The sequence below is a fragment of the Schistocerca serialis genome, chromosome 2 (genome assembly GCF_023864345.2).
Source record: "Schistocerca serialis cubense isolate TAMUIC-IGC-003099 chromosome 2, iqSchSeri2.2, whole genome shotgun sequence".
Taxonomy (NCBI): domain Eukaryota; kingdom Metazoa; phylum Arthropoda; class Insecta; order Orthoptera; family Acrididae; genus Schistocerca; species Schistocerca serialis.
Genome location: NC_064639.1, coordinates 99,506,130 through 99,521,060, shown reverse-complemented (window position 1 = coordinate 99,521,060; position 14,931 = coordinate 99,506,130). Strand labels below are relative to the sequence as shown.

Below are 14,931 nucleotides of genomic sequence, written 5' to 3'. Positions count from 1 at the left end.
GTTTAGGTTCATACATAAAGATAGAAACTTTAAGTGGCAAAAATCTGACTGGAATCCAAGTAGTTTATTTGAAGTTTCTCATATATTAACACTGGACAGCAGTACACCTTCTATTGAGCTAACGATTTTTGTGAAAGTTGTGTGAGCACAAACAATAAACTAAGATTAGCATAACCAAAAAACAACAGATGAATTCAGTGTGAAAATTGTGGCAGATGCTCTTGAAAATCATAGTGCAGCATGTGAGGAAATTTCTATCAACATCAGTATACCGTTTTTTAACAAATGAGTTGAACAAGAGAAAAATTTCTACACAGTGCTGAACATTGTGACTTTGTTGAAACAAATATTTGACACTGAAGGTCAACCTTTCTTGCACTGAAACATGACTATTGATGATATGTAAGTCAGGGACTTTTAGCAAGAGTTGAAATCACAGCCAAGTGGGGCAAGATCAACTGTCCCTAACACCAAATTTTTTTGTAGAATCAAATGATGATCTTTAAAATGCATTTTTTATCACATGAACAAAGATAGCATTTTAAATAGAAGTTAGTAAAACCTTCTAAACTTTTGAATGCAGCAACTTAGTGTGTGCGTGCCCATACAAATGCGCACGCACCGCACATTACTCTGGTGATGAGAAAACTGAATCAATTTTAGAGAGAACATAGCAATATGCTCTCACTTATTAGCATGGCATTGCACCCTTACTGCCATGGATGTATGCACTGATCTATTTGAGAAGGGTGTCAAAGTCATATCTTTTTCTGAAATAAGTTGGCTCACAGCTGCTGTAACTGGTCCTTGATATCCTGGACACAAAAACAGAGCTGACATCCAAGCTGTTCCCACACATGTTCTGTCTGGGGCAGATTTGGGGATCTTACTGGCCACAGTCAAATCTCATCATGTAACATGAGCGGATGAGCATTGCCCTGTTCAAAAATGGCACCACAATGCTGTCACGAGAGAGAACACACGAGGACACGGGATGTCCATCCATGATATACCATTGTGCCATCAGCAATCTCTCAATAACTACCAGCCAACCAATAGCTGCCCACACCCTGATGCCACGAGTAACACTCTTGTGCCTCTCTAAAACATTAGAAGAATAAGACCTCTCTCTAGGTCACTGTCATACTCCCTGGTGATGGTTTTCTTGGACTGCAATACTGGGGTCCATTGCTTAACAATGTGTGAAATAATTTGTCAGCAGTCCATGCTTCCTAGCCACAGCACAATTCCAAATGCAGCTGTTTGTGTTGTGGTGTTAATGGCAGCCTAAACATGGGATGGTAATTCCCCAATTTTGCTGCTGCAACACACTGACTAATAGTGCAGGATGACATAGAATGTTACAGGGTGTCCATTACTTGCTCTTGGATGGCAGGTGCAAATATGACAGTGTTCTTATGTGCTCAGTGCACAGTGTGGTAATTCCTCTTGTGGTGGTCAGATGTGGTCGAGGACCTTGACCTGTCCTCGTATTTCCGTGCACACCGACATCAGGCCACTGTCACATCCAAATGCCCCACAAATATATTGCAAAAGTTGACAATCTGGCCAAACAGAGGTCCACAATGGAGCCAATTTCAAACTCTGTGAAGTGCTCGTAACACTGTTTCACATGAGCACAGGACAGCTCAGTGTCCTTCACAGTGATTACTCAACATATGACGCTGTTCATGACCCTTATAAACTCTACCAGGAGGTAGACATGTGGAATGCATGCAGAGAAGAGAGTAGGAAAAGAAAAATGAACTGGATGTGAAGAAGACTAGTAGGCACTAAGTTGTCTCTGAAATGGTGAAAAGTATATACCAAATTATAATTCTGAGGACTGCCAACGCTCAGCTTGATTCAGTTAACCATAATGTACATTGGTTGGTTGGTTTGGGGTATAAACGGAACAAACTACAGAGTCATCAGTCCCTTTTTCCTGACGCAAACAAGGCTCGAGGTAAAACAACACCCAAATTAGTTTGGGAAAGTAAAAGGGGGTAAAAGGAATGTTTAAGCACACCGAAAGCGAAAATGAAAGAAATGAACAAAAAAGGGAGAAACGTACACAAGGAAAAGCAGATGAAGGTGTTGAAACCTTAGAGCAGATGGTCTGGACTGGCTGATCATAATAATAAAATAGGGTGAGCCAGCCACTCTGCACACTAAAATGTCCAGCCCAAAAAGACAACGCGAGATGAACACTCACAGGGAAAAAGACGAACAACAACACAAACAAAATGTAAAGAAAGGGTGACAGAGAGTTAAATCGGAGGGAGGGTGGAGGCCTCAAAGGGAGGGTGGAGGCCTCTGAGAGAAGGCCAGACGCCCACCCTTAGATGGTATGATAATACCCCCCCCCCCCCCCCCCCACAATCACGAATAAAATGTAAAACTAAATCTACTGTTGAGACATTGGCACCCAATACTGAAGGTACAGTGCTGGGAAGGTTAAAAGTCCATCACAGAGCAGCTAAAACTGGGCAGTTCAACAAGATGTGGACGGCAGTCATCGGGGAGTCACAGTGATACCGAGGTGGGTCCTCACGACGGAGGAGGTGACCATGTGTTAGCCACATATGGCCAATGTGGAGCAGGCAAAGGACAACAGATTCCCTGCGAGTGGCTCGCACGGATGACTGCCACACATTTGTTGTCTCCTTGATAACATGAAGTTTATTTGGTGAACTGAGGGTGCGCCATTCAGTATCCCAGATCGCAAAAACTTTGCGGCTGAAGACCGATCGCAAATCAGTCTCCGGCAGGCCAATCTCCAGAGTTGTTTTACTGGTAGCCTGTTTGGCCAGGCGGTCAGCAAGTTCGTTGGTCAGTATCCCGATATGTCCTGGGGTCCAAATGAAAGTCACTGAACATCTATTGTTGTCAAAGGCATAAAGTCATTACCAAAGCATGTCGAGGGAAGCAGAGCCCTCAAACTTGCCGAGAAGAGAGAGAAAGTGCCCTAGGAGGGCTTCAGGTGGAACTGAGCCTTTGGGAGCTTGCAATAGGTCCAGCCGAAGCCGTGGCCGAGGTATGGACCGTGGAACTGTACGAAAGGGGACCACAGGAAAGGTGGTAGACGGGAAGTGTCCAATTCAGCAAGAAACGACCGGACATGCACGGCAAGCCGATTCCATATGTAGAACTTTCAACTATTTCATAAATGTGACTTTCACTGAACATACGAAGATCAAGTTTTTAATTGTATGTGACTCAACTCCCTATTTCATTACAGTCTTGTTTTCTTGTTACACTCGTACCTAATAAATCATGAATTTGTTACACAATTGATACATACTACTTTCCAGCATAAAACTGTACAATGTGAAAGTGCAACAATAACATAAAAGAAAAGAATGTAATAATTAGTACAGATAGAAACCTGATAAATATATGATGTAGTTTTGATTGCACAAACCTTTCTCTGCCATCTGACGAAATCCTTTCTCTACTCCAGGAATGAACTGCTTAGGCACATTTGTTCCCTTTGTTTCATCCGAGAACTCCAAAACTGTATTTGCCTCTGGAGGAAGTGGCTGAAAGGATTTTTTAAAATAATTTTTATGTTTGATGCAGTGTTCAGAAATTTTGCACTCCTTTGAGTTAATCAACATCACCTTAGCTTAATGCATTTGTCAATATCATTATTACCTCCAATACACCTATTACTCGTGCATACTGCCCAGCACCTCCAGACTGCTTCTTATGCAAATAGTCAAATTCACAGGGTTTAACAAGAGTCTCTCTGAAGGAAACTTTGGGCTTACCAAGTACAACTTCACAGGAATACTCTCTTTGCATTCTCTGGAAATGCAGAATAAAATAAATACAATTTATCAAACAATGGAAAATACAGGATGAAATGTAACAATATAATGAAAAGGATAGTCGCTACTCACCATATAGCGGAGATGCTGAGTCGCAGAAAGGCATAACAAAAAGACTGTTGGACAGATAGCTTTGGGCCAACAAGGTCTTTGTCAAAAACAGACCCCACACACACACACACATACACACACACGCATGCAAGCACAACTCACGAACATGCCCAGTCTCTGGAAGCTGGAGCCAGACTGCAAGCAACAGTGCATTGTGGGATAGGCAACTGGGTCAGGGTAAAGGGGAGGCTTTCGCAGGGAGGGGGAAGGATGGCAAGGTAGGGATGGGGGACAGTAAAGTGCTGCTGGAAGTGTACAGGGACGAGGTGGATAGTAGAGCAGCTAGGTGCAGTCAGGAGCTTAGACGGAGGGCGGAAGAAAAGGGGGGGGGGGGGGGGGATAGCGGAAAAGAAGAGAAATAAGAAGACTGGGTGCAATGGTGGAGTGGAGGGTTGTTTAGTGCTGGAACGGGAAGAGGGCAGGGGCTAGATGGGTATGGACAATGACTAATGAAGGTTGAGACCAGGAGAGTTACGGGAACATAGGATATATTGCAGGGAGAGTTCCTACCTGCAAAATTCAGAAAAGCTGGGGTCGGTAGGAAGATTCACATGGCACAAGCTGTCAAGCACTCGTTGAAATGAAGGACACATTGTTGGGCAGCGTGCTCAGCGACAGGGTGGTCCAGTTGTTTCTAGGCCACAGCTGACCTCCCAACCTTGTACAAAAACATGTCTCCTGTGCCTTATCTTTCCAGTCACTCAACATCTGCCAAAGTCCCACTACCCGGCCACAGAGGAGCATTCCCCTCATGACTCAGTGCCATGCAAGACTGGAGCAACTGAATTACATTCTCCGCTAAGGTTTCGACTACCTCTCGTCATGCCCTGAAACAAGAAATGTCGCACCCACTATCCTCCCCAACACTCCCACAGTGGTACTCCGCCACCCACCAAACCTACACAATATCCTTGTACATCCCAACACAATCTCTACTCCCAACTCCATGCCTCATGGCTCATACCCCTGTAATAGACCTAGATGCAAGATCTGTCCCATACATCCTCTCACCACCACCACCAACTCCAGTCTGGTCACATCCATCACGTATCCCATCAACGGCAGGGTTACTTGTGAAACCAGCCATGTGATCTACAAGTTAAGCTGCAACCACTATGTTGCATTCTGTGAGGGCATGGCAACCAACAAGCTATATCTCCACATGAATGGCCACCAACAAACTATGCCCAAGAAACAACTGGACCATCCTCTTGTTTTGCATGCCACCCAATACGATGTACTTCATTTCAATGACTGCTTCACAGTTTTTGCCATCTGGATACTTCCCATCAACATCGATTTTTCTGAAATGCGCAACTGGGAACTCTCTTTGCAATGTATCCTATGTTCGCATAGCCCTCCTGGCCTCAACCGTTATTAGTCATTTTCCATATCCATCTAGCCTCTTCCCTGTTCCCATTACATCACCACACAGTCCTCTACTATTCCACCAATGCACCCAGTCTTTTTACTTTACTCCTCTTTTGTTAACCCCCCCCCCCCCCCCCAAGCTAACCTCCTGACTGTACCTAGCTGCTATACTCTCCACCTCATCCCTGCACACTCCCAGGAGCACTTTACATGTACCCCACCCCTACAACGCTATCCCTCCCCCCTTTCCAACCCTGCCTCCTCCTTACCCCCACCCAGTTGCCTCTTCCATAATGTACTGCTGCTCGCAGTCTGGCCACAGTTACAGACTCTGTGGTCATGTTTGTGTGAGCTGTGTGTGTGTGTGTGTGTGTGTTGTCAATTTTTGACAAAGGCCTTGTTGGCCGAAAGCTAACTTCCTGACAGTCTTTGTGTTGGTGCCTTTTTTCAACTTAGGATCTCTGCTACATGGTGAGTAGCAATTATCCTTTTCATTATATAAATGCAATTTATCTCAGACCCTGAAATAACTAATTCCAAAAATTGTGTCAGTTGCTATCATCATATACACATTATTTATGGATAATTGTAAGAGCTGTCAACAAAAAGTGCTGAACATGAGACTGACAATGCTTGCATAAAGCCTTAAAAATTATTTGTGAGAGGTAGTTAGCAAACTGTAGTGTTCTTTAAGTCATAATACATTTGCACAATCTTCTTTATTATACATGTTGATAAAAACCTTAGAAGTATGGAAAACTGAAAAGTAGTAATCTGCAAAATGAAAAGCAGAATATTATGAAAACAATTTTACACGGCAAAACGAGAAAGTTCTGTAATTTGATGGTCCAAGTGGCCAAGAATTTTAAATTACTCTGAGTAACTTGTCAAGCTGTTCCTAAAAAGCATCCTGGGCACTAATAACTCACATAAAACTCGTCACGTGGAGAATCCCCAATTGAGCATGACAATAAGTTGGAGCTGATTTGTTCAAATTACTCTGCAAATAGTATTTGCTTGTGACTCATTCCTATTCTCTTGATCCAGAAAATGTACTGTTGCACCATTTAAACAAATCCTAAGTTGTCACACATTTAAACTTTATAATTTCAAAACATGGTACACTGCCGGAAACTGTGATGAGAATGGGACTATTAATCACATCAGAATACACGCAGTTTTCGAACGACTGGAATTTCAAGCAAACAGTAATTAGTTTTAGTTAGTGTCGGAATCATTAAATGGAGTCTAACAACAAGTGATGCTGGAAACTGTGCTTTACAAAGCTACAGAGTAAAGGCAGTTTAAAGTGTGTTTTCAGTAGACGCACTTTAAATTGGAAGACACATATAGACAGTGGTATGGATGGCGCAAAATCAGTCACTACTGAAAATGTCACAAAAATATTGTTCAATAATGGGATCAAGAAAACTGAATGTATATAAAATTATTATTATGACAAATTACTCAGCACAAAATATTCCAGAATTAAAAAACGGAGTTAAGGTGTGGGAGAGTCACCAAACATACAAAAGTGTTACTGAAATTATATAAAAGTAAACTTGTCTGGAGGGTAGTGTAGTCGCAACTTAAAAGAAGAGATGTGTCATACGTTTGTTTGTATTTACTCTTTTTGAACAATTTGCCAATACAGGGCTATTACAAATGATTGAAGCGATTTCATAAATTCACTGTAGCTGCATTCATTGACATATGGTCACGACACACTACCGATACGTAGAAAAACTTAAAAAGTTTTGTTCGGCTGAAGCCGCACTTCAGGTTTCTGCCGCCAGAGCGCTCGAGAGCGCAGTGAGACAAAATGCCGACAGGAGCCGAGAAAGCGTATGTCGTGCTTGAAATGCACTCACATCAGTCAGTCATAACAGTGCAACGACACTTCAAGACGAAGTTCAACAAAGATCCACCAACTGCTAACTCCATTCGGCGATGGTATGCGCAGTTTAAAGCTTCTAGGATGCCTCTGTAAGGGGAAATCAACGGGTCGGCCTGCAGTGAGCTAAACGTACCACAGCCGACGGTTTGGAAAATCTTACGGAAAAGGCTAAAGCAGAAGCATTTCTTAAACAGGAGATTGGAAAACCGATGGATCGGTCGTGGTGGAGATCATGATCAACAATTCATGTCATGGCCTCCACGCTCTCCCGACTTAACCCCATGCGATTTCTTTCTGTGGGGTTATGTGAAAGATTCAGTGTTTAAACCTCCTCTACCAAGAAACGCGCCAGAACTGCGAACTCGAATCAATGATGCTTTCAAACTCATTGATGGGGACATGCTGCGCCGAGTGTGGGAGGAACTTGATTATCGGCTTGATGTCTGCCGAATCACTAAAGGGGCACATATCGAACATTTGTGAATGCCTAAAAAAAACTTTTTGAGTTTTTGTATATGTGTGCAAAGCATTGTGAAAATATCTCAAATAATAAAGTTATTGTAGAGCTGTGAAATCGCTTCAATCATTTGTAATAACCCTGTATATTATATTATTTCTAGCTGATTCCAACAACTATTAATCTACATTTACCCGGGGGTTCTTAAGTGAATGAAACAATAACTAATGTAATGGGGATGAAGAAAAACATGCTATTCAGAAAGAAATACATTTGGACTTTATGTTGTAATTAAATTAGAAGAAGTATTGTTTTCACCTAGTATAAAATCCCAGCACAATTAATGTAAGTGACTGTCACTAACATTTACATGATCTATATTAAGGAATTGCCAGCATATGCCAAATATTAGTAAGTATGCCAACAATGACCACATCAGAAGTGGTGGCACTGGTTTGCTAGGGACCGATGACCATGGCAGTCTGGTCCCTTTAATCCCCCAAACCAACCAACTGGTTTGCTGTATCATTATTGAACAAATTGTCTTATATTATAACACGTGCTTGTCCCTAACTTGCAAATAAATAATACTACCAATGAAAAGAGGTGCAAACTTTATACAGAATGTTAGTCAATCATGTGGAAAACCAGCATTAAATTCTGTTGCGGCAGGCTTTTATTATGCACAGCTCTTGCTTATTTTCATAGTAATCATGACACGCAAAGTTAAAATCCTTGTAAAACACATGGCATAAGGAACTTACTTGTGCATAAATTTCCAAATGTAGCTCTCCCATGCCAGATACAATAGTTTCTTTGCTGTCTGGATCGTAATGAAAGCGGAATGTAGGATCCTCTTTTGTGAAACGTGCTACAGCCTTGCTGAAGTTATCTCTGTCTTTTGAATTCACTGGCTTAATAGACATTGAAACCACTGGGTCCGGTACGTAGATAGATTCCTACATAAAAAAAAAAGCACAAGACTATTACGATTTTTAGCACTGTATTAAAGCTTAAACACATACTTAATAAAAAAGTTTATATGCTGTTACTAACTTTTTATCAGGTTTTTAAATTTTATGTCTCTCATAGTAACAACTGTACTCATTTGAGCTCTGACTGCTCCCTACACATACAGCCACGCACGCATGTGAGTGCACGCATGTGCCCAAACACACGTAATTGCAAATTGTGGTTGACAAAGAAGTATAGTTCACACTTTAGAAAGATAACCTATTTCATTTCTTCCATAAGATTTAACACACACTGCCAAATAAATTACCCATGTAACGGACTGCTTTTTGATTCAGAGAATATCACATTATTACTCACAGATCATGAAATATTGTCGGTACAGAAGATTTCTTGTCCTCTGCACTTTTAACTTACCCTTGAGCCTCAAAAATCTTCTACTGCTAAGCTTCTGATCATTATTTAGTGCTTTAAGCAGTTATGAAATAACTGTACACAAAACTGTCACGTTTACTTTTCATTTTCTACTCATTTATTGATATTAAACACAGTTCTGCCTTTGATCAGGGTGGCTACTCAGACTTGGGGGAGGGGGGATGATGGCGTCAGGAGAAGCGCCTCAAAATACCACAATAAAGACTTTTCTTTCCTCTCGGCAGGCTGTGTGTCAGCCATAAGCAATAGTTTAACCACAAGTTTTAAACATCAATAATTTAGATGGAATAATACTCATATAATTAACACACTTTGAAATATTAAGTATTTTAAAATTTGTGATTTATAAAAGTCAATAAAATTCAATTTCAGCGCTGGGTAAAAATGCAGAATTCACTGATATTTTATGAAATTCCTGAAATTCCCTGATTTTTCCAGGTAAAATATAACCCCATGAAAATTCCAGGTTTTCAAGAAGAATAAAGATAAGTTACATAAATTTAACAAGTGAGATCAGTAAGCTCCAACGAATAGGAGTGGTCCAACGAACATTCACAAAATTGGAAAAGACAGACTGGTATAGAACATTACATGATGTTTACAGACTGGCTCACTGACTAAACAAGTCAAATGGCACTGTGTTTGTACTAATTGAATTTCCACCACATACTGACATAGGAGTTTGTTCATTGACTGCTGGCATTTCTCACTCTTCATTTGGCTATAAAAATTTTGGAAAAAAAAACCATTGTGTAATATATAGGGAGTCTTGTTTCTGCTCCACTCAAACATCTGACCAAAACGTTTCAAATCTTGGTTGCAGTAACCCATAGATTACTATACCTTTGCCACCCCTACCGCAGCGTGCATCACTCAGTTTGAGGAGTGTACAGTTCGGCTGCTCCTGGCCCCTGCCAAAGATAACTGATCATGGTCCAGCACCTCAATCGCATGCAGCCAAGAGCCAGCAGCCCCTGGAGAGCAAATACTCTTTATATTGCCGTGCTCTGGCTCCAGCCAGCAGTCTGTACTTGTCACCAGCTCTGTATGTGTCAACAAGTCTGTGCTCATCACTAGTCTTGAACATGACATTAAACTGTACTGTCTTACTTATGTTATGCAGTGAGGCAGTGACATAATAAATAATTGTTGGTTTTTCAAGACTGTGTCTCTTACTGTGTTTCAAGCCACACCATTAATCATAGGTGAAATATATGCCTCTTTGTATCCTATCACCTGCATCTGTTTCAATATCTTGAACAGTTTATGAATTATGACTATTTTTACAACCACATGGTTCCTGATGTGCAGCGATGGAATCCGGTGCACCGTCTGCCAAATATAAAATACAAAAACTCAAGAACTAAGACAGATATAATTCTGATTTTAGCTTTCAATAACATTTTGATGTGTTGGATACATTTCATATGCAGGCATGTATGATGGGTAAAATGAACTATATGTTAATTCTACACAATGCATTTTTACCTCTCCAAACAGGAAAACTGGAGCTACAAACCATACCACTGGCATTCTGACAGTATTCATTTTAAGGTTTAAATATTCTGGAATTCAATTATTTTGAATAGGAATAACTTCTTAAATGCATGCTTTTTTTTAAAAAAGTAATATGTTCATTAGAAAGTGGAGAGAGGGTGGCTTTCAATTTATGTATGTCAATACTAAAACAAATAATTATCAGTGGGGACAAATTTTGAATAGTGCAAGGTTTTCATGAATTGTAAATTTGGAATATTTATTTAAATGAAATATATCCTCAAAAACTAATTATACTGTTATCAGTGGTCTGAAAGTTATTCACTGAATAACAAAGTTTAGCAAAATACAGGGTGGGTAAGAATTCAGCAATTTCAAGTACCGCATTACATGGAGAACAGAGCATTACATGGAGAACAGAAAATAGAAAATTAGAAAGTTACATAACAAGCGAGGTTATTACACGTTGCTATGTCTCAAATTATAAAGAGCTGTAAAATGAAGGGAATGTAAAATGAGTATAGCACTGGGAGTGAGACTGAACTAGGAGAAGATAATTCTCTGAGAAATGTGTTTGTTACACTGTGATGCTTTGGCTTCGACAGGGTGTGTTCCTACAGCATTGATGCATGTTTGGAACCACTTGATGACGGAGGGAGGGAGGATTAGGGTTTAATGCACTATTGAAACTGAGGTCATTAGAGACAGAACACAAGCTAGATGGTTTAGACGATGGGGAAGAAAATCGGCTTTGCCCTTTCAAAGGAACCATTCTGACATTTGCATGGAGCAATTTGGGGAAATCACAGCAAATCTACATAAGGACGATTGGACACAGATTTGAACTGTCATCCTCCCAGATATGAGTCCAGCGCATTAAGTTTGATGAGAGAGGGTCCTGTGCAGAACAAACAGATACTGTGTTCCACAGTATGGGAAAATATTATCTTGTCGGCAAAGGTGTGATGGGGCATACAGCTTCGTCTGCTTGGCAGTGGGAGGCACTGCATGATAAGTTCAATGCCAGTTCCTGTTGACTGGATTGCTGGCACAAATGCTATTCTGTCAGTTTCCATTGTGAAGAGAGACAAATGCATTAATCTGCAATAGGCGACTGAATGATGTAGATGACTTGCTAAATGACAGACTGTGGTATTTTCATGTGAGCCCCTCTTCACACTGGCCAGTGTGTTTTAGGAGCTACCACGGTGACTGCAATTGGTACCCTTTGATCTTGGACAGCATATCTAAAAAGGAAAAGTCTTGATTTGCAGTACCACTGGAACAGCTGATCTTGACACTTATTTGATCATGGTAATCAGAAAGTACATCAAGGAGGCTGCACTGCTTGAGGTATGGTTCCCCTTCTCCATGTACCCTAGTTAAGGAAGACAAGGCCAGGCTACATATGGTTGTGAACAATGTTGAGGTGTGTTGCTTCCTGGAAAGCACAATTGCCTGACATGCCACACCTAGAACATGCGTGGGATATAGTCGATTCATTAACACTGTTGATACATTGCAGGCTCACACAGAAGGAAGGTGATTTCTCACAAAAGTTTGCAAACCCCCAATGAATCAATGCCATAGCATTTAGAGGTTAAGACTGGTTTGGAAGCTTCAGATCTAGGGAATTAACACAGAGACCATAATTGTGTGAAAATAATAATCACTTGAGTATTGTAATGTATTTAATATGAGGCATAATGTTCATTCCAGTAGCATGTATTCTTTGAATGTTATAATTTTCACAAGCATTACTGTATAAATAAGTAATTATGGAATCATATGATTTGCGAACTCTGTTTTTAGAAAAATTCTTTAATATTCTATATAATCAACAATTCCATAGAGAATATAGTTACATTACATCACTACATTTATTATGTAACAGTCTAATTGTGTATCTTACAATCACTAATCTCTGTAACCAAATAAGTACAATGTTGATATTTGACTATAGGGTCATTCCATCTCAAATCAACTAACAGTCTGAACCTTGATATCTCAGATTTGGATGATATTTTTTCTTTTTTTTTTTTTTCAGGTAATGTACCCACTCATACTAGTTTAAATTTGAAATTTCAAATTTTTATGACCTTTGGCTTTTGAGTTTCAAGGTTTTAAAAATCAAAAAACCTCTGTTTTTGAACAGTCGATGATTGTTCTAAAATGCTGTAGCTAAAAAACTATACAACTAGAGAGCTCAAACTTGCACCATTGTTTTACTCTAAAAATTACCTTCAATTTGATATGTAACGTGACTATGCTACCTAAATCTGAAAATTTTAAACTATTCCAAAAAACATTTTTTGAAATTTCCAAAATACGTACCCTCGGATTTTTTTATAAAAATTGTATGTGTTGTCCAGTCTAACTGACTACATGCATGCAAAATTTCAAGATGGGATCTCAATGGGTTCTTGTATAAAATAATATTTTACTACCGCAATATACACTAGTGAGGTGAAAAACAAGACTATTTCTAGGCTATGAATACTAAGGTAGGCCTATGTAATTCTAACAAACTTAAATAATTATGTTAGCCTTTTTATGCAACATTACCCTCTTATTGCTTGTTAATTGATTAAATGATATTTTAATGTGAGAATAAAATATATAAAAAAATAATAACTTAAGAATCTTACGATTTTATACAACATTCAACATGTGGTACATAAAAAAACGTGAGATTTTCATACAGGGTCAAGGGTCTACCCCACTTACTGCCACCTTGATGTAACGGGTGCAATTTTAAGCTCCTTTGGAATACCAGCCAGTCCTACCATAGATTATAATAAGCAATATGAAAAGTGCTATTCAATTATCTATAGAAACATTTCTTTGTTTGGTCTTGTTTGAAGTCACCATTTAATGAAAAGATCTGTGTTGCATAAGTTGAGTTATGTAGTGTTTTTCTTAAGCAACGCACAATCTGTTTATTTATTTATTTATTTTTTACAGAGCATCAGAAGAAACTTTATTTATTGAGAGGTAAGATTAAGTATTATATTTTCATTTCCTACAAGTTAAACATGATAAAACATAAAATACGATTATTTACTATATTTATTTTTTCTAGAATGTTCCAAATAATAGTAGATGATGTGACTTACCAAATGAAAGTGCTGGCATGTCGACAGACACACAAACAAACACAAACATACCCACAAAATTCAAGCTTTCACAACAAACTGTTGCCTCATCAGGAAAGAGGGAAGGAGAGGGAAAGACGAAAGGATGTGGGTTTTAAGGGTGAGGGTAAGGAGTCATTCCAATCCCGGGAGCGGAAAGACTTACCTTAGGGGGAAAAAAGGACGGGTATACACTCACACACACACCTTTTTTCCCCCTAAGGTAAGTCTTTCTGCTCCTGGGATTGGAATGACTCCTTACCCTCTCCCTTAAAACCCACATCCTTTCGTCTTTCCCTCTCCTTCCCTCTTTCCTGATGAGGCAACAGTTTGTTGCGAAAGCTTGAATTTTGTGTGTATGTTTGTGTTTGTTTGTGTGTCTGTCGACCTGCCAGCACTTTCATTTGGTAAGTCACACCATCTTTGTTTTTAGATATATTTTTCCTACGTGGAATGTTTCCCTCTATTATAACCATATATATAAACAAAGTTACAGGTTACAAGGATAGGAGCCAGAGGGTAGGGAAGGTGGTTTGGGGATTTCATAGGGATGAACTAACAGGTTACGAAGGTTAGGTGGACGACGGAAAGACACTCTTGGTGGAGTGGGGAGGATTTCATGAAGGATGGATCTCATTTCAGGGCAGGATTTGAGGATGTCGTATCCCTGCTGGAGAGCCACATTCAGAGTCTGATCCAGTCCCGGAAAATATACTGTCACAAGTGGGGCACTTTTGTGGTTCTTCTGTGGGGGATTCTGGGTTTGAGGGGATGAGGAAGTGGCTCTGGTTATTTGCTTCAGTACCAGGTCGTGAGGGTAGTTGCGGGATGCGAAAGCTGTTGTCAGGTTGTTGGTGTAATGGTTCAGGGATTCCGGACTGGAGCAGATTCGTTTGCCACGAAGACCTAGGCCGTGGCAAACAAATCTGCTCCAGTCCGGAATCCCTGAACCATTACACCAACAACCTGACAACAGCTTTCGCATCCCGCAACTACCCTCACGACCTGGTACAGAAGCAAATAACCAGAGCCACTTCCTCATCCCCTCAAACCCAGAATCCCCCACAGAAGAACCACAAAAGTGCCCCACTTGTGACAGGATACTTTCCGGGACTGGACCAGACTCTGAATGTGGCTCTCCAGCAGGGATACGACATCCTCAAATCCTGCCCTGAAATGAGATCCATCCTTCATGAAATCCTCCCCACTCCACCAAGAGTGTCT

The 14,931-nt window shown here is 40.3% G+C and overlaps 1 protein-coding gene across 1 annotated transcript in view; it reads right to left on the bottom strand.

Annotated features, from left to right (window-relative positions):
* LOC126456783 (elongation factor G, mitochondrial) overlaps positions 1–14,931 on the bottom strand; it is an 80,556-nt gene that overhangs the window by 17,610 nt on the left and 48,015 nt on the right. The window contains exons 10-12 of the mRNA XM_050092566.1: positions 8,434–8,628; positions 3,658–3,810; positions 3,425–3,542 (exon numbers count right to left, since the gene is read on the bottom strand). Coding sequence (XP_049948523.1) covers positions 3,425–3,542; positions 3,658–3,810; positions 8,434–8,628 — 466 coding nt within the window. The remainder of the gene's footprint in view (positions 1–3,424; positions 3,543–3,657; positions 3,811–8,433; positions 8,629–14,931) is intronic.